Source organism: Pelodiscus sinensis, chromosome 20, assembly GCF_049634645.1.
Source record: "Pelodiscus sinensis isolate JC-2024 chromosome 20, ASM4963464v1, whole genome shotgun sequence".
In the NCBI taxonomy this organism is placed as follows: domain Eukaryota; kingdom Metazoa; phylum Chordata; order Testudines; family Trionychidae; genus Pelodiscus; species Pelodiscus sinensis.
The window spans coordinates 23383977-23409473 of NC_134730.1; the positions used below are offsets into that span (position 1 = coordinate 23383977).

Sequence of the window (25497 nt, forward strand, 5' to 3'; positions counted from 1 at the left end):
ATTCTCATGGCCTGATTTGGTACCCAGCGCCCAATCCAACCCTAGTTCCCACGGGGTATCTCTGTGCCCAGCGCCCATTCCCAGGCCTAGTTCCCACGGGGTATCTCTGTGCCCAGCGCCCATTCCCAGGCCTAGTTCCCACAGGGTATCTCTGTGCCCAGTGCCCATTCTCAGGCCTAGTTCCCACGGGGTATGTCTGTGCCCAGCGCCCATTCCCAGGCCTAGTTCCCACGGGGTATCTCTGTGCCCAGCGCCCATTCCCAGCCCTAGTTCCCACGGGGTATGTCTGTGCCCAGCGCCCATTCCCAGCCCTAGTTCCCACAGGGTATCTCTGTGCCCAGCGCCCATTCCCAGCCCTAGTTCCCACGGGGTATGTCTGTGCCCAGCGCCCATTCCCAGCCCTAGTTCCCACGGGGTATCTCTGTGCCCAGCGCCCATTCCCAGCCCTAGTTCCCACAGGGTATCTCTGTGCCCAGCGCCCATTCCCAGCCCTAGTTCCCACGGGGTATCTCTGTGCCCAGCGCCCATTCCCAGCCCTAGTTCCCACAGGGTATCTCTGTGCCCAGCGCCCATTCCCAGCCCTAGTTCCCACAGGGTATCTCTGTGCCCAGCGCCCATTCCCAGCCCTAGTTCCCACGGGGTATCTCTGTGCCCAGCACCCATTCCCAGGCCTAGTTCCCACGGGGTATCTCTGTGCCCAGCACCCATTCCCAGGCCTAGTTCCCACGGGGTATGTCTGTGCCCAGCGCCCAATCCAGCCCTAGTTCCCACGGGGTATCTCTGTGCCCAGCGCCCAATCCAGCCCTAGTTCCCACGGGGTATCTCTGTGCCCAGCTCCCATTCCCAGCCCTAGTTCCCACGGGGTATCTCTGTGCCCAGCGCCCATTTCCGACCTGCCTCTCATATCCCATGCCCGCTGCTGAGCCCTCAAAACCCATCATTAGCCCGGCCCCTGGCTGGTCCCCAGGGCCATGCCTGGAACTTGGGGCCTGGGTGCAGCCTGGCCCCTGGCGTGGAGCCCTCGTGTCCCCGCAGCTCCGCCTGCCATGTGCCCGTCCCATGGACTGGCAGCAGTGCCTAGGGGTGTCGGGCACTCCTTAAAGGAGCCAAGGAAACTGGGCAAGGCAGACCCTTGAGGCAAGGCCAGGGTGGGGTTGGCCCCTTTAAGAGGGCGGGGCATCGCAAGGCCTTGTAAGGGGAGGGGCTGGTTGCGGAGCTTCGTCAAAGCTGGAGGAAGGCGCCGTGGTCCCTTTAAGAGGGAGGCGCGAAACGTGTCGGCGGCTCCTTTAAGACGCGGCGCGAGCGCGGCGTCCCCTTTAAGGTTGCCCCGGCGACGGCTCGCAGTGAGAGCGAGGCGCATTGACGTCAGGTTGGCAGGCGATTGGCTGAGGTCGCTGGTTTCCGGTGGGAGCGGGAGCCGCCGCCGCCGAGATCGCCGAGGCCGGGTCGGGGGGAGGGGGGCGAGCCAGGCCGAGGAGGGAGCCGCCCGGACCCCGCGGTGAGTGGGAGCCTGCGGGTCCCGCCTGGCCGCGGGGGGCTGCCGGGCGGCGGCTCCGGGGAGAGGCCGCCGGCCCCGGGGGAGCGCGGCGGGAGGCCTGAGGCGCTGGCCGGGGGCAGGCGGCGGGACGCGGGTGGGGGGAGGGGGCGTGGAAGACCCGGGGGGGGCAGGCAGGGCACTGGTGGGGGGTGGGGCAGGCCCGGGGGGGAAGGGCGGGGCGATCTAGGGGTGGGGGAGGAGGGGGGAGCAGTGGTGGTTGGGGGGGAGGGGGGTACGGGGATAGGCGGTGGGGGGGGCAGGTGGGGGGGCAGGCGGTGAGGAGGGGGCAGGTGGGGGGGTAGGCGGTGAGGAGGGGGCAGGTGGGGGGGTGGGCAGGTGGGGGGGTAGGCGGTGAGGGGGGGCAGGTGGGGGGCTGGGGAGCAGTATAGTGAGGTACGGTGTTATGTCGCTTACTGGCGGGGGTTGTGTGTGTTGCATGGGGTTGGGCTGGGGGTGTTTTCTCCCCCCCCTCCCCCCGTGCACACGTGCAGAAAGAGGAAGGTTTAACTTTACTGACGCAGGCGTTAGCTCTCTCCACACGCACCCCGCAATGTGAACCCCGCCTTATTCGATCCCTGGGAGAGGATGCTGCCTCCTGCAGGGAATCGGGCTGGGCAGGCTTACCTCAAAAACCTCCCTCCCCCCCCACCTGCATGGCAGGGTCCCCAAGTTGGGGTAACTTGACAGGAGGTTTCTTGATGTGTTGCACCAAACCCAGCCAACAAACTACAGAGCTGCCAAGTTTTGCTCATCCCCAAGTGGGAAGCATTGCAGGAAAATGTTTAGGTTTTTCAGTTTTTACATTGGTGGTGTCAATAAAACAGTAAAAATCCTTCCCCTTAAAAAGAATTTTTGCAAAGGTTTTCAGTGAGATACTTTGAATCTTACTGAAGTGTTTTTCAGACTGTGCTACTTATTAATTCCAAAGCTAATCTTGGAATGAGAGAATCTCCCTTACAAATGGATGCGGTTCACATTTCAGACACTGTTGGGGCGATGGACTTCTCCTCACTCCCAATGTGAGGAGCTTTTTGTAGTTTGACTATATGCTGATTGTTCTTCACAACACTGCACCACTAATGTGAAGGCTTAACATTTGGCACTGGCGCTTTAACTAATACAAATGGGAATAAGGTCCAAAATTTGGATCAGAATTTGTAACTCCTTGAAGTATGAAGTGGTTTAGGTTCTTGTACTAAAGTCATTGCAATTTTATATGGTGGCTTTTTTAATAATAAAGATATAGTTACAATATGTAGAAAGATTAAGGGGAAAATTTACAACTTGTTTGCTTGATATGCATTCTGGCACTGTTTTTTCACAGTAGTATCTTTGAGCCATTAGCGACTCATGTTTGCTGTCTATCAGCATCATGATGCTTTTTCCATAGACTCTAATTTGTGGGCTGTCATGGAGCCACAAATTTACTCTGGGACATTTAATTAGGCTTCTTATTGACCTTCAGCATGCAACTTGTCAAAACAAAAGGGGTAACTAGAACTTTTCGTGATAGAAATGTAGCCGTGTTAGTCTGAACTTTTCGGTAATCTTTCTCTTAGTACAAACCACATATGCATATGTGTTGCATAAACATGACCGTGGGTCTGCTTCTATACACTTTTGTGGCGATCAGTAATAAGAATGCAGCTTGTTTTGAATTATCTGTTCTGCCTCTAATCTGCCTATAATTCAAAGGAGCATAATTAATGTTATATTGACTATATTGCTGTGTGTTTTGTTAATTTTGTGCCCAAATAGAAAAGCATATGTAGTACGACTGTACCACTTGTACTTTACAGTGATTCTTCAACTATTAAGCATGCAACTTATTTTCTGTCTATTTTATTTTCCTCCCCAAAGCCGATATTGGGATCAACACGCTTCACTGTAAATTCTCTACATATCCACAGTTGTCCCTTCTATCTGCATCCCAGGTAACTGTCTTTACAGGGTTTATTTATATAACCTTAGAAAATACTCTTCTAAACATATTTTCATTTTTCTCTGTTAATCTCTCTTCAGAGCAACTTGCATAAGAAAAAACTGGTTAAAATAAAATATAATGGCAGTTTTTACACACTGAAAGCTCTTCTACTAAATTCTGATAAGATCTGGCATTTTATTTAATGTTTTGAAATCTAATATATGAGTTTTAATTACTGTGAGCGTACTTCAGAATTACAGAATATTAATCTAAATGTCACCCCTTTTTAGTTAACTTGTAGTAAAAGAGCATCTCCATTGGGCAAACATCTGTATTTCTATGGCTCCTACTAGCTGTTAATGGCTACAACTACCAGGGAGCTGACTTTTTTTGCTGTTACCTTACCAAATTTCACTATACTTTGTACCTCTGTTCCTTGTTTCCTCCGTGGTATGAGAGGGACTTCACTGAAGCAGGAAATCTGGGATATAATCAACAGCCTATGCCCATATGACTCCATGCCTTTCAGAATGCTCAAGGGGCCAGGGTTGCTGAGTTTCATTCACCTGGGGAGGGCGGGGGAAAAAAAGCCCTCTGCTTGTCTTGGGCCTGTGGGAATTTCTGTAGAGCAACCCAAGGTTCTCACTTCCTCCCAGATGCCAAGTACATCACGTCTCTGCACTGCTGGGCCAGAGCACAGGCTTGGGAATTGAACTTTGAATTTTAATTACTAGCCCTGCTGATAAGTTAGCTTTTTTTTTTTAAGTGAGATCACTGCAACAAAAGTTAATACAGCATGTCTAGGGAGCATGTCAGCTGGATCTGCTTAATTCTCAATGTAGTTCAGATGATTCTTATTTTTTTTCTTAAACAGCAATGGCAGCCTCTAGCAGCACCACCAATGAGGAGGAGCGTAGCCTCAGAGAATGTGAACTCTATGTCCAAAAACACAACATCCAGCAGCTTCTGAAGGACTGCATTGTACAGCTATGTACAGTCCGACCCGAGAGACCCATGGCATTCCTCAGGGAATATTTTGAAAGACTGGAGAAGGTATTTATTTTGAAGATTGCTGGGGAGTAGGGGGGAGAATGCAATAACTTGAACTTATTTTAGTCTTTCTCTTTCTTAAAATAAAGACTCTGATTCAGATTTGACCAATATTTATTAGTTATTTAAGTCTGAAACTGAAGCAAAGTATTTATTTGGAAAAGAAAGTGTTTTTCCATAGCTAAATGCCAGTTGCTCCCTAGGGAAAAGCATCCCTACAGTAACCAAAAGTATGCACATATGATGCAGTGAGAGAAACTAGTAAAGAAACAGATTGAAGTTAGATACTGAAAATGAAGTTTGGTGCTGGGATCGGTAGTGGGACATGTATAGCTTGACTTATGTCGACGTAATAAAAATTAAGTTTTTTATGTACAGCTGAAATGTTTTGGTGATGAGCATTCAACTCTTTATATTGAGGTTAATTCATTTTCTATAGTGAGTCATAGGCATAATATTGATTTTGGGGGGGGGGGGGGGGGGAGTGAGGGGAGAAATAATCCTAGTTGGACTTGTTCATTGAGAACTAACATTGGTGACTTTGGTCTTGTCTCAGTTGGAATACTTGTACCATATTTCAAATGGGTAAACTTGTCTTTGCTTTCTGTCATGAATTTAGTAGTAAATGGCTCGTACATTCTGTCCCAGAGGTAAACTAAGTGATTCTTGCACATACCTTGTGTAAATTACTCTGGGATCCTTGCATATGGAAAGCACCGGGTCAATATGATCCTCACGTTCTGGTGCCCACTTTTGCAATTAAGATTAACCTCACCGAGTGAGTCATTTATTTAAAACCCCTATTTTAAAATCTGAACATCTATAAAATAGCATTTTTATGTAACGTATCTACAGGTTGGACCTCCCTGGTTTGGCACCCTCAGGACCTGACTCATCCCAGATGAGGGATTTTGCTGGACCAAGGGAGGTCATTTCTGGCCCCATGTCCTGACGCCCCACTGGGCTTCCCTGCCCCCCTGGACCATGTACTGGGCTTCCTGGCTCCCAGCCCCTTGGCAGTGCAGTGGGTTCCTGGCTACCAGTTCCCACGGCCCAGGTGGGCCGTATGCTGAGCTCTCAGCCTTCCTGCAGTGTGCTGGGACTCTGGTCCTGTAACATTGGTGGTTCTGCTGGACCATGGATGTTGCCAGGCCAGAAAGACTTGGTTTATAGAGGTGCAATCTGTAGTACTTTCCTGGTTCCTATTACTATATGTGCTATTCTGCATCTGCAACCAATTGTCTCTGCATCTGACTGTTGTCTTTGGTAAGTACTCTGTTGGCTATTACTGTCACTTCAGTTTTATTCTGTTGTCGGCACTGCTCTCATTTGCATTCTGTAAATCCCTATATATGCTTTTCCCTTTATTCTGATTCGCTCTTTCTAATTTCTCCCCTTTCTGCCCAAATCTATAGAAGAGTGTAGGTTGGCAGCATACAAACTGTGGCATCTGTATTACAATGGAATCATCAGACCACTATTTGGTTATTGGATCTAGCAGTGAATGCTGCAGTACAAGCTATTATAGGGCACTCTGGCTAAAGAAAGTCTCTCTTATTTTTGCGGTCCAGCTCCTTACGTCTTTAACATGAATGTGTAGTCATAAGTCCAAGAACTGTTTCCATTAAATGTCTTTAGCAAGCTACCCAACTCCTGTAAAAAATAAAGTCCACTGATTGTCAGTATGGGATTTGAGTTACTCAAATTACAAGCAGATTCCTAAATTCTGCATTTCAACACATTTTAGTGTAGCTATTTTGAATATTGCAAAATAATTACCTTATTGCATTTACTTCACAGTAGATATCGTGAATAACCACCACCATGAGATGTGAAAGGGGAAAAGACACATTTCTGTGTAGTAGGCTAACATGCAGCAAATACAATATTTAATCTAGCAAAAGAAATTCAAATTCCATGTTAGACAAGAGGTTCTGCTGGCTTTGTATTTAACTGTATGAATTAGGGATGTGAAAGATTAACCGGTTAATTGACACACTCGTAAGCATTAAGCTAAATGGGCAATGCTTACCGGTTCTGGTTAACCGTAGGGGCTGGAGCAGCTGCCTGCCCGGGCAGGGGCTGCTCCAGCCTCGTGGGGCCCACCGCAGGCAGGGGCTGCTCCTGCTGGCTGGAACAACCCTGGCCCCTTGCAAGTTACATGCTGGCTCTCTAGGAGTGGGGCTGGCAGGGGCTGCCAGTTCCTCCCCAGGAGCAGGGCCGGCAGCTCTTCCCAGCTCCATTTCTGGGGAAGTGGCTTCAATGTGGAAGGGGAAGCCTCCTCCCAGGAGCGGGGCCGGTAGCCTCTGCTGGTCTAGCTCCAAGGGAGGCAGTTTCGCAGGGGTTGCTGGTTCTGCTCCTGGGACTGAGGCTTCTGTGTGGCAGAGAAGCTGCCTCCCTGGGAGCTGGGCCTCTAGGGGCTCGTGGCCCTGCTCCCAGGGAGACTTTGCTGCCGGCTCTGCAGTATAACTCTTACTTTAAGCTTTCTGCTGCAGAGCCTGCAGTGCATGTAACTGTTAAGATTTTCAGTGGATACAGGGTTACCTTTTTAACTGACTTTTATATCCCTAGTAGGTATGTGTTGATGTTATAACTCAAGAAGGTTTTTTGTTTCAAATATACTAAGCTGTATTCTGAGTCCATTCCTATAAAAAGTTTGAAAATAGTTCAGTATTTACACTTCCCCCTCAATGGATTTTTTTTTTGTAAATTTTAATTATGGCGCTTTGTCTTTGATAAAGGACCTTTACTATCAGACAAATCACCATGTGTAACATTAACTGACGCCAGTGCAGTGACTTTCAAACTTTTTTTATCTCAAGACCCAGTTGAAGAACATTTTTGAAGCCTGCGACCCAACATAATTTGATTAGAGCGTGGGCTGCAGATGAGAGCTTTGGGTGTAGGAGGGGGCTCTGGCGTGTGTGTGTGTGTGGGGGGGGGGGGGGGTCAGGGCTGGGGCAGGAGGGGCTTACCTTGAGCAGCTCCCAGTCAGCGGTGCAGCGGGGGTGCTAAGGCAGCTTCCTGCCTCTTTTGGCACTGCAGACCATGCTGCCCACCAGAAGCAGGTATCCAGCCAATGGGAGTGCAGTGCTTGTGTTCAGGGCAGGGGCAGTGCACGAGCCCTGTGCACTCTTTTCTCTCTCTCCCCCGCGCTCTCCCCTGCCCTCACACACCTACGAGCAGGGCCTGCTGCTTCTAGGGTGCAGCGCAGTCTGCAGTGCAGGACAGACAGGTAGCTGCCTTAGCACCCCCACTGGTCACCTGATCACCCTGCAGCAACGAGACCCAGTGCCTGACATTCCATGATCCAGTACTAGGTTGCAACCCGTTGATTGAAAACCACCACTCTAGTGCACTCATTTCATACGTATCAATGGAAAGCACAGTAGGAATTTTAAACACTTTTTCCTTGTCATGAAATTCATTTTTATACATGGAGTTGTGATTAAAAGACAAAATGTAGCCTTCTTCTCCGACTAGTTTCATTCATTCAGGCCCACAGATTCTAAACTTGGCTTTAGTTTAACCAGTTGTCATCATATCCAAATAGCTATCAAATAACAGAGCAGTAAAGTTTTAGTCTAGCACAGGATGTCCTCTGACATCTGTGGCTGAAAAGCACAAGTGTTAAGCACTATTATTAATCACCTCCAACTTCTGGGTGAGTGAAGAGATTTGCAAAGGAATGTGGCCTTTGGACCTTTATAAGGTCAAGATGCATCTGACAGAATAGAACTATCCAATGATACCCGCCATAATGCCGTTAAATGGGCTTTGATAGAGGCTGGTGTGGCAGTATGGACCAAAATCATATTAGTAAGAAACACTATTTTAAAAGTCGAGGCTAAACATGTAGATGAAGTAAATGTAACTGTTCAGCTCTTCCTTTTCTGTAGCTTATATATTTTTGATTCTTTAACCATAATTCACTATTTTAGGTCTTTAAAAACTAACTTTCATAGCTTTGGATGGGAAAAACATTTTTTTTTAAACTTCTTCTACCTAGATTTTTCTTTTAATTCCTACATGCGGCATTTTTTGGCCTTCAAATCTTTCTCCTATAAAGTATTTTGATTAAGAATGTGGCTAGATGAACCAATTACTGTACTTTAAATAAAAATATCTATGTAGTTTGCATGCAGCAGACTAAGATCATCTTTGTGTGTTTTAATGTGCAAATGTGAGTTATTCACTGTTGTTAATAGCTACGTAATACTGTGCCTGGCTTCATACTCTGGCTTGTGAGTGCGTAGATCACTACTGCGGTCTCTTATGCCATTATTTAAAATTGGGCATAACTGTCCATAGGGATAAGAACAGGTATAAAAAATACTGCCAATATATAACTGATACAAAAAATAAATTGTCCTATTCTTTGCCATGCCTCTCCCTCCCCTCCAGACACTATCCAATACTTAGGACTTGCAGGACACTTGATATGATGAGTAATTTGTGTAAAACAAAGGCACAATGCGGGTGGTGGTTGTTTCCTTTAAATCCACAACAGCAAGGTGAATTTAAGGGAGATCTTGTTTTTATCATTAAGCCATCAAATGCCAACTTTTTTTTTTCTTCAGCGTCTAGCATTGCATGCTGATTTGTGCTTGCATCCATTAGAACAGTGGGTCTCAAACTTTTTAGACCTGGCTCAATGCAAACCTTTCCATGGGCCACCAGTTGCTAATGGAAACTCACCGTTTATTAGATAGTTATACCCGCGCCTTTTGCTAGTGGTGCAGCTTGAGAGAATGGTTTAATTTAACCGGTAAGAAAGAAAGAAAATATTAAATTATTAAACAGATTAAGAGGTTGAACTTTCTCATATTAGCTTACCTAACTTCATTTTAAGTCTCTCTCTATATTATTTTTCTGCTGCATGACAGAATGATGCCATCAGGCTCTCTAGCTGCAAAAGTGGTCAGAGAAAGGGGGAGTTGGTGAGTGTCGTGAGCAGGGGGCAGCTCCCTAGTAAAGTAAAACATGAATTCATGTCCAACCCAAAAGGTTTCAATGTTTTATTTCTTTATGGCAGGGGAGGACATTTTTTTTTGGATTGGGGCCACCGACCCACAGAAAAATCAGTTGGGGACCACACAAGTTAGAAGCAAGAAAACCCCGTAACCCTCACTAATGTGGCCCCCAGCTGAGAAACTTCACTCCTCTGGCTCTCCAGCCCCATGAGGCGAGAGGGAGGGTCAGGGAGGACTGAGAGTCAGGGCTTCCTATGAACCGGATTTACTCTTTCAGGTTTTGGGGTTAGTGGGTTTTGTGGACCCCCTAGGCTCTGGGGTGGGGCAAAAGTGAAGGGTTCAGTGTGTGGAACAGGGCTGCCAGCGAGTGGGATAGGAATGAGCATGCAGGATCTGGGAGGGAGATGGGGTGCAGGAGCAGGCTGGGAGTAGGGTGGCTGGCCAGGGAGGAGGGGGCAAGAGCAAGGGAAGGTGCAGTGTGTGGCCAGGAGGAAGGGTGTGTGGCCAAGGGAGAAGACGTGGGAATGTGCTGGGACCGTGGGGGTCTCGGTTGGGGCGGTGTGGGAGCACGGTAGGGTGTGTGGTCTGGGCATGAGGGGGAGCGGGGCGCTTACTTGCTTTCATACCCTGCTTCCAGGCATTGTCTCAGGCACGGCTTCCTGCTGCTCCCATTGTGCGGATTCCAGCCAATTGGAGCAGCAGGGAAAGCCTCCAGGCCGCGCGTCAGCCACTGTTGCTGTTTCCCCCGCCATGGGAGAGGGAGCAGCAGCACACGGAGCCACTTCTGGATCTGCTTTTCTCTGCTTCTGCCTCCGGTGGGGAGGCTTGGGGCTTGGGGCTTGCTGGTGCTCCCACTTCACAGGGGGTGCGGGTACAATGGGGTGTGGGTACAAGGTGGGAGACCCAGCATGGGCTCCCTGCTGCGGGGGAAGAGAGGGAGGAGGGTATGCTGAGCTCAAGCCACGGGCCACCTGGAAGGTGGCTGGACTGCAGTTTTGAGAACCATGGCATTAGAAGTACAAATTGCATAGAAGCAATTGAGATTACTGTGTTCCTTAATGAGACGTGTGTTCAAAAGTATTTAAAATATCAGTGCAGTCTGATCAGTTAATATTGTTCCTAGCTAGAAATTTACTTTCAGAATACTGAAATATATAAAATATACACATATTTAGAAGTGTACAATCATTTATACAGACTCTTATCACATTTTTCTAGATACTTTGGCCAGTAACAAGTTGTTTTTTTTAAGTTGCTGTTTGTTAAATGTTCTGTGTCTACAGTAAAATGCTCTAAATTGTCTGTATTGCCGCCATTTTTTTGTGCAAACTGACTTCACGTTTCAGTTCAGACCCCAGGGCTGGAAGCTGTCAGAGCAGCTTGCAAGATCGGGGTCCAAGTCAGCAAATGACTACTTAACGCAGGCTTAATCCATAACTTGCCTTCACTGTTACAACGGTCTTAATTTTTTTTTTAGCAGTATGACATCACAATAATGATGATTCTCTGGTCAGTCCTCTTCTAAGAGCACGCCACATACCTGAATTTGGTGGTTCTAGCTCTTAACGTTTAAGAGTTCGTGATCAAACAGACAAATTCTTTAAAATATACCTATATACTTTAGAGATTTGTTTGCGAGTCAGTTTTTGTTCAAGAACTCCCCCTAAATGGGAAGAGCTAGGACAACCAAATTTGATATGCCCCTTGGTCTTATCTGAACTTAAAGCAACATAAGGGTTTGGTTGTGTCAGGAAAATGGGATGTTCCTGGAATTCGATTATTTTCCATAGCATGGAAAGGGACGGGGCTGAGCAGAGGAAGGCTATACTAATAGTCACCACTGGGGACAGCAAGCACAGGGGACAGCTATATTGCAAAGTGACCACTGGGGCAGCTACACCACCAAAAAAGTGGGGATGGGACTCACCATCTTGCCTGCCATAGGCCCAGATTAGAGGTGCCCCCCCTCCCCTGAGCCCTGGCCCCTGCATTGCTTATTACCCTCGCTCCTGCCAAAGGAGCCACAACCTGTCCCCTCCAGTCTGGCCTGTATAGCCTCATCCCTTCCCCCGGGACCTGGCAATGCTGGGTAAGTCTTCTAGTAGTAAATATTTGAAAACATTTTGTAATTGGCTAGTTTCACTGAGTCCCTTGTATCAAACTCTGTTACCATATTGTTTGATTGGCTTTTTCACCTGGAAGAGAGATCCTGTTTTTAAAGATTTGGAAGGGTAACTTAGGAGTTCTTTCAAGTAATACACAGTCCATCCTAACTCTTAAACTTACTGGACTTTAAGTTGTGGTCCTTATGATATGTCTATAGTATTAGAACAAATAGCGTGGACCTTGCTTGTACTGATTCCTCTCTTCCCCCCCGCCCCATAACTTTTTACTGTAACATAGCTCTTGTCAGTAAATTCTGAGTGTGCCTGTGGTACGACTGTCTTTGGAAGTGGGATGTGTGGAAATTGTTTGCAGACATGGTCATTATATGCTGTAAAAGGATGCTGTGAGTACTGTAGTTTAAACCCAGCCCTTGTGTCACTGCACTATTTTTAACAAAACCCGAGTATAATGGACTCTTCCTTTAAAAGCAGAAAGAAATAAGTTTAAATATCCCCTTGCTCTTTGAAACATAACACACAGTCTCATTGCTGCATGAGAAGGAAGTGAAACTGACTCAACAGACCAGAGGAGTTTCTTTGGCCAGCTGAGAAGTGTAAAATATAACCTTGCTGTAATGTTCATCTGAATTGTCTTCCCAAAGCACTCTGGTTATACATAGCATTTAAGTGGCATTGCAAGTATATCCGGAGTGGAGGGTGGCAGCCAAGCAACCTGCTTCCCCAGTGGTACGTGGGAGGGGAGAGTTTGGTCAAGGACATTGGATCAGAGCCTTCTGTTATAAGTGCCCTGGGATCCAGGCATAGCAGATAGTTCCTCAGTTTTTAATGTCTTATACCAAAGTGTTGGAAAACGTAACTGAAGCTGTCATGATTTTAAATACTTTGGTTCCACTTCTGGTTCTAGCTATATCAGATCTGCTACTTGAAGTCTGTTATCTACATTGCTGCTAGCAGTGTGATTGTTGCAGCGCTGATGTTGGCTTGAGCTAGCCACTTGAACTCAGATCCAAGGCATCATGCAGGCTTGGACTTTCTCAGCTAGCTTGAGCCACCGCCAGTGCTGCAACAGCCACACTGCTGTTTTTGGTGTGCTAGCTTAAGTTGAGCTAGTCTGCCTGCCTGCTCTGGGAATTGCACCTTATAGCTGCAATGTAGACATACCCCAAGTCAGCTCCTTCAGTGCATATAGCAGAGCCAGTATTCTGGGTGACACATTAGCTAGATTTTTAACTATTTCAGTTCTAAGTCTGTTTGTTTCAACTGTACAAGCAATCAGTATGGAAAAATATCTCTTATAAAAGCTAACAAATCTGTGCCTTGGAATGTAAACTAATGGCTGGATTTATGAACACTAACATCCATCCAATAACTCATTTGTTGCCTTCTGTTCAAATAACTTAAAATACCGACTTGGTCAGTAACTGGACCTTGCCTCCAGCTGCTTCTGTAACGTGGTTTTCTGGGTCATTGTTCTGTCCTTTAAAAGCAAAAAAACCTCAGTCCAGGGATAAACTGTTGAGCTCACTTGTTGAACATGTCTTACCTGCTGCTGCTTGCAAAGCGGTGTTTCTCCACTTCGTGTTGGTTACATCGCAAGCATGAGGTGAACATGCTCGTTTTATTTTAATAAGAGAAATAGACAAATGACTCTTCGTCTCTTTATGTTGCTTTAAAACACTTTTATAAGAGTAAGGCTGCTGTATCTTCCCATCTGCCATAGTATGAGATTAATAGTACAGAGGAAACTCTCCATGTTGGCAGACTGACCTGGAATATGATATAACTAAATTTTTACCCTTGGATTATGTGACATGGAAATATCTCCTTCCTGTTTAGGAGGAAGCAAAACAGTTGTTGAATCAACAGAAATCTGGCTCTCGCTCAGACTCGCGTGAGGAGGAAGTCTCTCCTCCTCCGCCTATGAACCCTGTGGTTAAGGGCCGAACAAGGCGTGGGGCCATCAGTGCAGAAGTCTACACAGAAGAGGATGCTGCGTCTTATGTTAGAAAGGTCACTTACTCTTTAACTATTTCCCAAACTCCTGCAAATCTGAATCTATTATCCAGGTGCCATATTCTTGCTGTCCTCAGTGAAAAACCCCGTTTATGGGCCCATGGTGTTACATAAATGCATATACCATACTATTGTTGCTTTGTGCATGATTGCTGGATAGTACCCACCTGATGTGGCCTTGCTAACCCACATGGTAGGTCTTCAGAGCCATAGAGAGTGGATTCCTCTAGGACCTGGGGGTGTGCAGTTCTATGCTCTGCTCCACCCCTACCTGGCCCCTTCCCCCCCAAGTCCCCGCCTCTGCCCTGCCTCTTTCTGTTCCCATTCCACCTCAGCTCCTGCGTCTACCCTTTTCCCCAAGTCCTGGCCCTCTTTCCCTCTCCTTAGTGCATGCTGTTCCCAGAGCCTCCCACGTGCTGCAAAACAGCTAATTGTAATGGGTCTCTGGTGAACGGGAGGCCCTGGAGGGGGGGAAGGAGGGAGCTGACTGCTGGTGGGTACTAAGCACTCACTTTTTTTTTTTTTTCCCCCTTTGGGTGCTCCAGCCTCAGAGCACCCGTGGAGTAGACACCCATGCAGTAGAGTAGACATCCCATGGGGGGGAGGGATAGCTCAGTGGTTTGAGCATTGGCCTGCTAAACCCAGGGTTGAGAGTTCAATTCTTTAGGGGGCCATTTAGAGATCTGGGGCAAATCTTGTCAGGGATGGTACTTGTTCCTGCCATGAGGGCAGGGGACTGGACTTGATGACCTCTCAAGGTCCCTCCCAGTTCTATGAGAGAGGTATAGATAGATAAAGCAATCCTGCTGAGCCATTCGTGGTGTTTATTCTGGGTTGGAGCCTGTGATGTATGGTTATAAGGTTTTGGTTTCACTTGTGCCATTCCCACTTCTGGACAAAGCATGTCCTGTTCCTTTGTCTGGCCCCATAAAATCTTCAGAGACGTTTCATCTCGTTTCTTATGTCTGGCAGAATTTCAGTTCATTGCACCATTATGGTGGAGTAGCTTTCTTGGTTTTTTTTATGAGTATATTTCTATTTGTTTTGAGCAACCCAGGTCAAAACAGTTTGGTGGTGGCTGAGAGGGAAACTGCAGACTTCAGCATTGAGTTGTATAGGGTTTTCTCTTCTCCCCCCCCCCCCCCCCCCCCTTTCAACTTTTATAATTAGAGTTGCTTTGCTTTTGGTTGTGCTCTAGGTTATTCCTAAAGATTACAAGACTATGGCTGCTTTGGCTAAAGCCATTGAGAAGAATGTGCTATTTGCCCATCTTGATGATAATGAAAGAAGGTAGGAACAAATCTGGGAATGTAGCTCTGCTTTGCTAGCAGTGTTTTCACTGTTTTTTTTTAAGCTTTTAGTGTTTTTATGGAACACACATTTGAAACAAATTATAACATGCAAAATGGAATAGTCTTGGGGGCCAGTCAGTCACCCCACATTGTTGATTGGAGAGGTCCTGCAGAATCTCTCTCAAATGTTGGGAGAGGTTGAACCTCTTGAGTCTGGCACCCTCCAGACCCGACGAGTGCTAAACCAGAGAATTTGCCAAACCACGGGAGGTCAATATTGTCTAGCAGCATTACCAGCAATTCCACTGCTTGCTGGGCTATAAACAAACTCTAGGGGACCGCAGGAAACTTGGCCATGCCCATGATAAGTGGACATCTGGCGACTAAAATCATGCTGGACCGGAGAATGCGGAACTAAAGGTTCAACCTGTACACATGTACATATAACAGGCAACCAAACTGTTGGTAACTTTGCAATATCTCTTTCAGTGACATCTTTGATGCAATGTTCCCAGTCACCTACATTGCTGGTGAGGCTGTGATACAGCAAGGTAATTGATGCTGTTTACATTAATAACTAAACAATTTGTAGGTTGTGAGAAGATTCTTAATCTATGGGTTTTGTTCTGCCTTTATGGCTGTATGAACACTTGCATTCAATAGACCTTGCCTTTTTATGAGCCATAATGTATGTTGTGGGGGAAAGAGGAGTGGAGCAGCTGCTGGGAGTCTGACTTGAAAAGTGTCTTGATAGTTCTGTCGAGCATGCTGGGTTAATTTACTGGAGAGAGGTAATGCTGCTGTTCTCTTTCACAACAGCAGGTGTCCCTTTCACGGGTAGGACGAGGAAATATGCCTGTGGTGACACTTTTCCAGCATAAAATAAGCAATGCATTTTTTATTTTTTTAGTCCCATTGAGGCATCTTCTGACAGGCCTGATACTAAAGGTTAATATAATCCCTAAAGTGCTTTTTTAATATTCCTCTATCATTTTGATGAAACATGAATCACTCTACAGCTTGTCTTCTTACAACTGAATTTTATTCTATATATTTTTTAATTTTAGGTGACGAAGGCGATAACTTCTACGTTGTCGATCAAGGAGAAATGGATGTAAGCTTTAATAATGGCTGAGATTTTAATTATATTAACTGGCAATGTATCTACCCCTTGTAGAAATGCTAGTAACATCTTGAGGCCTTTCTTATGTGGAAACCAAAAAATTCTCTGGCAGAACTGTGCAATCCATTCTTTTAGGACATTCAAGGAACCTCGTTTTGCTTGTTACTCTCCTAGCTCCTTTTGAGCAGCTCTGTGGATGTGACTGCCCAGCTGTGCACAATATGAACACATCCTGTATTGTGCCACTGCAAACGAACATTTTGGAATGTTGACAAAATGTTTCCTGCTCTAGGAGCACAGAAACAAAGGGAGAGGGAATATATCTAGGGTAATCAATGGTTTTTATATATATAGATCAAAAATATATAAATAAAAAAATAAAGGTCCAACTTTTTTGGCCAAAGTATGGTCAAAGTCCAGACTCCAGAGAAAACAATAAGTAAATAAAAGACTTTTACAGCCCATTCAAAAATGTCTGGCCTGCAGTCCATCTATTGACTACCCCTGGAGTGCATTGCTGTGGTGAGGCACAGGACTAGTAAAGACAGACCTGGGCTTTATTCCAATTTTTGCTGTAACATCTTGTGACCTTTTCTCCTATTCTCCAGCTGTAAAATTGGGTGAATACTTCACAGTTCTATGAGATTCTAAGGCTAGGTTCACAGTCCTTAGATGGAATATACCTGTAAAGGATTATTATGATAGTACATACACACAGTCCTTTCCCCAATATGTTTGAAATCTCATTGACATCCGTTGTACGCTGGATGATAATACAACTGGAGATGCCACATTTCTGATTAAACCAACTCTGAAACTTGTGAGATTATTTAAACTGGAGTGCTTCCCTATGTAATACACATAGTGAACAAGAGGAACCTTTTAAATGGTCTTTCAGCTGATTGGTCAATAAGGGCAAACATTGGGTATTTCCTTTCAGGTATATGTGAACAACGAGTGGGCGACCAGCGTTGGTGAAGGTGGCAGCTTTGGAGAACTTGCCCTGATTTATGGAACTCCCAGAGCAGCAACTGTGAAAGCAAAGACAAATGTGAAATTATGGGGTATTGACAGAGACAGCTACAGAAGAATCCTTATGGCAAGTTTTTTTTTTCTTGTTTTGAATGTCTGGGTTGTGCAGTTGATTCAAGGTAGCATATTTCCTAAACACAAATGTCTGTTGTGGTCACTAGGCCTTCTGTCTGTCCTGTACCTGATTATTACCTTGGATTAAAAAAAAAAAGCTCATGACTTGTAACCATGCTGCCATTCACACCCATTTTGTGTGTCTAGCAAGAAGAGGAGGGAAATAGTATGAGTGATCTTGGCCTTGCAGGACAATCTAAAATTACAAATGCAGTGTTCAGATGTAAGCAATCTGCTGTAACCCTGTAATTGCTCTTATTGGACTTTGATTCTCCTGCTCTGTAGCTTAACACAGACCAGCGAAGTGGCAGGCTTATCCAGTCATGAGCAGCTGAAGTCAACCATGCAACCTAGAATAAACATGAGATTGATTCTGCAATCCTTATTCATGCCAGGTAGCCCTTAGACTCCAGCATGAGTAAGGGCTGCAGTACTGGGCTGTAAATTATGTAAAGCATTCATCATAATGGATATGGGCAAATGTAATGCACTTCGATAAAGTGTTCTAGTAGTAGATTTTTTTTCTAAAGTATTTAGGGACAATATAGTGTGCAAGTCTTTGCTTGAATGTCTTCTGAGAGGTGCCGAGCATTATCACAACTCACTGATGTGAATGAGATTTGAAGGCACTGTCACTCTGCAAGTTTGGGCCATTAAAACAGAAGACATTAAGTCTTGTTGAATTGCGTGACCTTTTGAGATCTGTCTTTAACTTTTTCTTCAAAATTATCACAATGTGAGCAGAAAATAAAATCTTGGTGTTGGTCTGCATTTTTTTTTTTTTAACAGGGTAGTACATTAAGAAAGAGAAAGATGTATGAAGAATTCCTTAGTAAAGTATCTATATTGGGTAAGTGAGAAGATTACACCTTAAACTTAGATCTAATGGCAGATTTTGATGAGGTGGATACCCAACTAACTTGCTCTACTTGGTAATCTGTTAAAACCAGTTGCATGATGTATGCTGCTTTTCTGCACAGTTCGAAGGCGATGTCTATATACCACTTATGTCGATGTAACTTAATATTGCTCAGGAGTATAAATGAGCCATTCCACCTGCCCCCACCACCTGAGCTACATAAGTTACACCAGCCCAAGCGCCAGTGTGGACAGTGCTATGTCGCATGGCCCTGATCTACTCGAGGGCTTTATTTTGAAATCCCCCCCCCCCTCCCCCCCCCCGAGGTCAAATTTATAAGCGAATCATCCGCACAACCAAGCCCGTTATTTCAAAATAAGGGGCCACTTATTTTTAAATCTGTACTTCTGCTTTTCTCGGGGAATAATGCTAATTTCAAAATAGTTATTTCAAAATATCGGTCGTGTGGACGCTCCGGTGCCACTATTTCAAAATGATTGCTCCCCAGTGCTTCCTGGGCCTTTTAAATTGGGGTACTGAGTCCACATTAAAGGAGCCTGTGTAGGACTAATGTTGAGGTTTTCCCCATAGTGGGGGACATGATATTTCGATTTTGTAAGATTCAGAGTTAAGTCGAATTTAGTCAAAATAGTTTCCTAGTGTAGACATGGCCTTTGAGAGCTGCTTCTGCCTACATACCTGCCCCCTTTCATGGGGAGTGTGAGGATTATTTAAATTGAAGGGTAATCTCTCTTTAGTAGCTATACTAGAAAGCTGCTGTAAATTCTCTAATGTAACCATATCCTGAGGAGGTTATAATTAAGGTTTTGATTTTTTTACAAATGTGAATTAGCAGAGAGTAACTTTTGAAAGTGGGAACCAGATATTACATGAAGCAAACTAAATACATTGACTGATTTTGTTTAGAATCTCTGGACAAGTGGGAGCGTCTCACTGTAGCTGATGCCTTAGAACCGGTACAATTTGAGGATGGAGAGAAAATTGTGGTGCAGGGAGAACCAGGAGATGAGTTCTTTATTATCTTAGAGGTACGTGACTGTTACTTCTGGTGGAATTACACAACTGAACATCCAGTTCTAGGAATTTTATTCTCCTTGTGTCTGTGTAAAACACTGAGGGAAATTACCTGACTAAAACTTTTGTGTGCCCAAGCAAGATGTGTGTAAGCTTACTTTGGTGTTTTTATAAATGACACTTCCAAGAGGGTGAGGTAGCTGGTATTTATGGTAGTCCATAAATCAACCTACTCAATACCTATTAGCCAAGAGAATTGGAAACCCTAGATATCCTCTCTTGGTGGGTGTAATAAACTATTCTTGTCCTATACCTGAAAATAACTTGGTATTCTGGTATGTGCTATAGTATGTCTCTAGAAAAGCAAAGCTCTCCAGAAACTGCCTTGCTAGTTTCATAATAAACTACAGTATTTCTAATGACCTATTTTTTAAAAAAGGTTTTTCTTGATCATTCATAATATCATACTGTAGGGACGTAGCATCCTCTCAGACCTGCGCTATTTCCCTATTTTTTCTGAATACAGAATAATAGAATAGATGGCTTGTAATGGAACCAGTTACAAACCGTTTGTCTCTTGAGTGTTTCCTACTAATCACGTTCAAAGATGCCTCTAAAGTAACACAGAAGATGGTAGGAATTCTACGATGCATGCGAGTACTATCCTAAGGGGACTTAAAGGAGAGACCAAGAGAATTATTGCTTTAATATGAAAGGCCAGTGTCGTCATTGTGAAGTGTCATGAGCTTTTTAATGGATAAGACACTTCCTGTATGACGCGTGGCAATAAGGCTGAGTTCTTGTCAGTTAAGATGTTTCAAATGATTCTGGCAAACTCCTTTTTCTATTAACTGATTTATTAAAGGGCACAGCTGCAGTGTTACAGCGGCGATCAGAAAATGAAGAATTTGTTGAAGTGGGCAGACTGGCGCCTTCTGATTATTTTGGTGAGTTGCATTGCTGCAGGTGTATCTGGCTGTACTGTTGTCTGTCACCATAGCTAGGTGATATATCTCTTATCTATGGGTTGACGGCATTAGTAGCAGGATGGGTTTAGTTCTTTGCCAGTTGTTTGAGGTTTTTTTTTTAAAGTAATTTCTGCAAGTGCACTATGAATCCTTGGAGTACCATGTAAATTATTAAAAGTTCAGAAGTCCATGTTTTATGGAAGGGTGGTAGCATCTCCTTTTAGTGACAAGATCTCAACCATCTTCCATTATAAAGATTCTTTTGCCTCTATTTTTAACTTTAAAAATTTGGTTTATTCTGAAATCTTTCAGATAAGTCGATAGCAAAGGAAAATATTTAGTTGCATAAATTCAACACTTATTGATTCTCTGTAAAGTGATCAGCTTCAAATTAAATCTTTCATGTACCTATGAATTTTCTTCTAGAAGGGCTTTAATGTGTGTGTTTCATCAGTTAAGGTGGTGGTAGATATATTTCTTACATTTCAACGTAGTTTAGTTCTAGTGGATAATGTAAGATTTACAGTTAAGAACCTCCAATGACGTTGCTTTTTGAAGGGACACTAACTTGATTTCTTTTTATGTTGGCTGACTTGTGTGTGGTTTTGTGATACATCACTCTTTAAATGTAGTGAAGGGTGGGTGTGTGTGTGTGTGTGTGTGTGTGTGTGTGTGTGTGTGTGTGTTTTATTTTGAATTTCTCTACTGAGATTTAAAGAGATCTTGGAATGGCGTCAGAGCAATGCAAAAAGTGCTCAGGCCTTCTTTTCCTCTCCCTTTCTTTTTTGCCCAAGCCGTGCCTATGGCAAGTTCAGTTTTTTAGTTTTGCTGATAATTAAATTAGTTTCAAGTATCAGAGAGGTAGCTGTGTTAGTGCCACAGGACTCCTCGCTGCTTTTGCAGATTCAGACTAACAGATTTATTGGAGCATAAGCTTTTGTGGGCAAAGACCCTGACGAAGTGGGTCTTTGCCTATGAAAGTTTATGCTCCAATAAATCTGTTAGTCTGTAAGGTGCCACAGGACTCCTTGTTGCTTAAATTAGTGTATCACCTCTTGCAGAGCCTGAACAAACATGCAGAGTAGTACAGTAAACTTCTGATAATCCGGAACCTTTAGGACCCAGGAGGTGCCAGATTATCAGATTTGCCGGACTATCGGAAGGGGGGGGGGCTATGAGGGGTCTGGGGTGGGGTTGGGGGGGGAAATGCCACCTCAGACCCCTCATATCCCCCCCTTCCGATAGTCTGGCTCTGCCCCAGGCGTCCCTGATTCAGCCGCTGCTGGTCAGTTTCAGCAGCGGCTGAATCGGGGGCGCCTGCAGCAGAGCAGCTGGGGTGCTGCCGGGTTGGTCTGGTAGCGCCAACCCATGGCGCTTCGAGACCAACCCGGTAGCACCCCAGCTGCTCTGTCCCAGGTGTACCCAAGTCAGCTGCTGCTGAAACTGATCAGGGGCTGATTCCAGGAAGCCCGGGGCAGAGCAGCTCTGCCTAGGGCTTCCTGGAGTCAGCCACTGGTCAGTTTCAGCAGCAGCTGTATCGGGGACAGCTGGGGTGCTGCCGGGTTGGGTCCCACAGCCCTGAGGGGCAGCGCTACAGTCCAACTGCTCTGCCCTAGGCGTTCCCGATTCAGCCGCTGGTCAGTTTTAGCAGCGGCTGAATCGGGGAAGCTGGGGGCAGAGCAGCTCCAATGGTCCGGCTGCCCGGAGCATTTCCAGGTTCCTGATGTTGCTGGATCATCAGATGCTGGACCATCGGAGTTTTATTGTAGTCAGTTGCAGAGTCCTCGGGCTGATGAGTATTTCCAAGTTCATGCACTATCAAAAAACCCCCTGACTCTATGCAAAACCAGGGGGTGGGGAGAGGGGCGGCCGGATGCCTATTTCCTTAAATTTTTCACTATAGTATTTGTAGGGGTTACTGTTGCTACACATACAGAATGTTCTTATGGAAATGTATTTAACTGCCAAGTTGAACATGTCTCTATAGGTATTTAGGGTTTGTGGTAGTTACCTATGTTACTTAGCAACTGTCACAGGTTTTTGAAACAGCTTTTTAACTTTGGGTGTGGCCTTTCTTAAATGAGAAGCTAGAGGTTTCATAAAATGGGCTCTCCATTACCCTATTGCCAAAACATATCTAAACTAAGAGAATTGTTACCTCTCAAACTGGTAGTCATAGACTTTGGATATGGCTATATTCAAAGGCTGCTTTAAAAAAAAAATTAAAAATATGTCCTTTGATACCAGGTCCTACAATCCTTAAGAAAACATATTACAACATGGTGGTAACCATACTTTACAGTAAACAGTTTTTTGTTAATCGTTCATTCAATAGAAAATGACCTGGGCCTCCTATAAATGGTGAAATCTGTACAAATAGATGAGATGCAGCAAACTGTTCCCACTCCAGAGTAAGGATGTTAAATATTGGCTAATTGACTAGTCAATGGAATTTCCATCAACTACTCGACTAGTCCATAGGCTCTTCCGCATTCCTCCTCTGAAATGTACAAGAGCCCCCTCTGACTCTGGGCTGCATGCAAGTGCTAGCTTTGAAATGGAGCCAGGGTTAGCTGGGGAGTCCCTAGGTGACCCTGGGCTCCACAGTGCCACTTGGAAATGTGAAGGCGGATTGGCTGAGCTGCCGGGATTGGCTGTGTGGCGCTGCCCTTTGAACTCCGCCTCTGCGTTTCAAAGGGATTGAGCCTGGGCTCAGCTGTGCATCCTTAACATCCTTACTCCAGGGTATCCCCAAGTGTATTGAATACAAGTCTACCTTCCGAGAAGAGGCTGTTCCTAAAGCAGCTGACTTGACAAAATTCCTTGGTTTCTAAACACCAATTTGTCATTCTTAATACAACTGTATTCACAGCTCTTCCTGATCAGTGCTGCAACCCCTGTGCTCTCTTCCCTGTCCTCTTGTCGCTATTGTTAATAGTGTGGGTAGTTACAGTTCTCTTAACTGTGTTCTCGCTTTGTCATCCCAGGTGAAATAGCTCTATTGATGAACCGTCCCCGAGCTGCCACTGTCGTTGCACGTGGCCCATTGAAATGTGTGAAGCTTGACCGACCCCGATTTGAACGTGTCCTGGGTCCATGCTCGGATATTCTCAAACGGAACATCCAGCAGTACAACAGCTTTGTATCACTGTCTGTCTGAGTTTTTTTTGCTCCCTCTCAAGTACATGCTTCACAAATGCAGACTGCTTTAGTCCCTTGTGCAGAGCCACACGGCCACTGGCATTTGCAGCTTCCTGTCTGTTTAAAGAAAAATTGCTTTCTCAAAGCACCATTTTAATTTTAGAGCATTAGTTCTGTGCTCTCTCCCCCATTCAATAAATAGAAAGTTCTTTGGAGACTTTTGCTGTTACTGCTTCTCTCTGTGCAATGTCTAGTGTCCAACTTGGGCCACTGCTGCGTTGCTTTTTGGTGAAGAGATCTCCTGGCTCCAAGCTAATTGCCTTAGAGTAAGGATGTAACAGTGGAAAATATTTTGTTTTTACAGATACTTTTCAGGTTGTTCAAACTTTTAAGTGGTGGTCCTAATCTGCTGTTTCTTTCCAAAAGAGACCTGCCCTTATAAATTGAGCTTCTCTAGATTTCAATTTTCTGGGTACTGTAATCCTCAGTTCAGTCCTGAGGCATCCACTGCTAATAGAGCCATAGTTGGAAGTTAGCAGTCACTCTGTACCCTTGTCTACTGGTTCAGGATTGCTTGGTTATGTTTTGTCAGGTTTCACGTAAAAGCTTTTAAGGTTTATAGTTCTGGTCAACTGCTGCAAATATGACTTAGTTCTCAGACTCTCACCGCAACTGATCTTTACCTGTCTTGTTATCCTCTGTGGAGTTACTCCTCTATATTGTTCCTGTTCATGAACTCGAAAACCAAACTTTGAGTTAAACACTTCACTTCGGTCACTTGTCCTTAGACTGGCACAAGAATTGTACAGCTACCCAGCTAGTGCCAAATAGTAATGTTTGTGTTCCGGATGCAGTGGAGGAATTGGAAGCGTACCTTTATTTTATTTTTGCCCTGCAGCTTTTGCTTGCTACTTATTTCACAGTTGACTCTGTCCTTCAAAAGATTCTTTGTTAGGTTAACTGTTTGTTACCCTGGAAGCTAATTTTGCCTGTTCACAATCAACACCTAATGCAGGCAGGTTGGTGCAGCTGGTAAATGAGACGAATGCTGTGGGGAATGTGAGGCAGAAAAAGTGAACGTCTTGTTTTTTCCTGCTACTCAGTTTTGTGTGTGTGTGTGTGTAAACCAACCAGAAGTTATTTTACATCTTTAGTTTTCATTTTAAAGTTAGTCTGAACACACATACTACATCCCCTGTTTCCTCCCCAGCTTTTCAGATCCACGTGGCAAAATATTTTAGATATTTTTGGAAGTCAAACCTGTTGCTGAGTCTTAAATGTATTTCAGTATTTACCAGCTTTGTGTTACATTCTTCTGTGCACACCAATGTTACCCAACAACTTTTACTGAATTCCACAGTTAATTAATGTAGGCAACCTATGGCTTCCTTTAACCTGTAATTTATATACACTAGACTAGGGTTGTATTTGGGAGTGGCAGCAAGCATTTTTGCATTCATTATGCAACTGTTTCTAATGATGGTTCCCTTCTTTTTTTCCTGTCTGAGGTAATTGGACTTGGTAGACTGCTTTCCCAGCTTGTAGACAGTTTGAAAATGTCTGCTCATTGGACATAAATACAGGGTGTTAGATCTGTGAGGTTTTGGGGATCTTTTTTCCAGTGTCCACAAACTCCCTGTGATGGGATTAAGTGTAAAATGCTTATTGTGTGAACTATTTTCTTTTTTTCCCCTCAAAAGACCTTTGAGTGGAGGATTCCTACCCGTGCTCTACTGGAGTAAAGAAAACTAATTTTGTAAAACTATTTTCTTCAGTTTTCAGTCTAGCTAGGTTTTTTTCTTCTTTTTAGTTTTGAAGCTTGGTTTGATCTGTGTTGAAGCACCAAAAAACAAACACCTATGTAAAAAAGTTAGAGCTCCACACAAAAAATGCACATTTTTTATATAAGGCTTTCTAATCAAGTTTCACTATTGCATCTTTTTAGCTTGCTGTTTACTCCCTTTTGTAGTTTTACCTACAAGATTTTAAGATAAACCAGCTAAGTCTGAGTTAAATATTAATCACAGTTATAGCTTTACCTTTGTGTGCAATTTAAATAGGTTTGAAACCACAAATTGGTATAGTTTGCCTTAGCTGACATTCAGGGCTTTAGAAGTAATCTCTTGCTAGGCCACCTTTAGCAGATTTATGAAGTCTACCGCCCTAGAGAGCTATAGTCAACTGGAGGACCATTTTTGTATTATCTGACTATATAAGTCTGATTTACTGTATGTGCTAATATATTATTCCTTTTTGTTATAGATTGTCCTAATGGCAGGTAAAGCAATAAAAATGATTTAAATTCTTAAA

General features: G+C 44.6%; 1 protein-coding gene across 1 annotated transcript; it reads left to right on the forward strand.

Annotated features, from left to right (window-relative positions):
- Window positions 1–1353: 1353 nt before the first annotated feature.
- PRKAR1A (protein kinase cAMP-dependent type I regulatory subunit alpha) lies at window positions 1354–25497 on the forward strand. The gene is made up of 12 exons (XM_075903988.1): window positions 1354–1498; window positions 3398–3471; window positions 4336–4514; window positions 13447–13620; window positions 14822–14913; window positions 15405–15466; window positions 15983–16029; window positions 16979–17137; window positions 17974–18034; window positions 18971–19092; window positions 19944–20025; window positions 23034–25497. The coding sequence occupies exons 3-12, from the start codon at window positions 4338–4340 to the stop codon at window positions 23204–23206; spliced, it is 1149 nt and encodes a 382-aa protein (XP_075760103.1). The 5' UTR covers window positions 1354–1498; window positions 3398–3471; window positions 4336–4337; the 3' UTR covers window positions 23207–25497.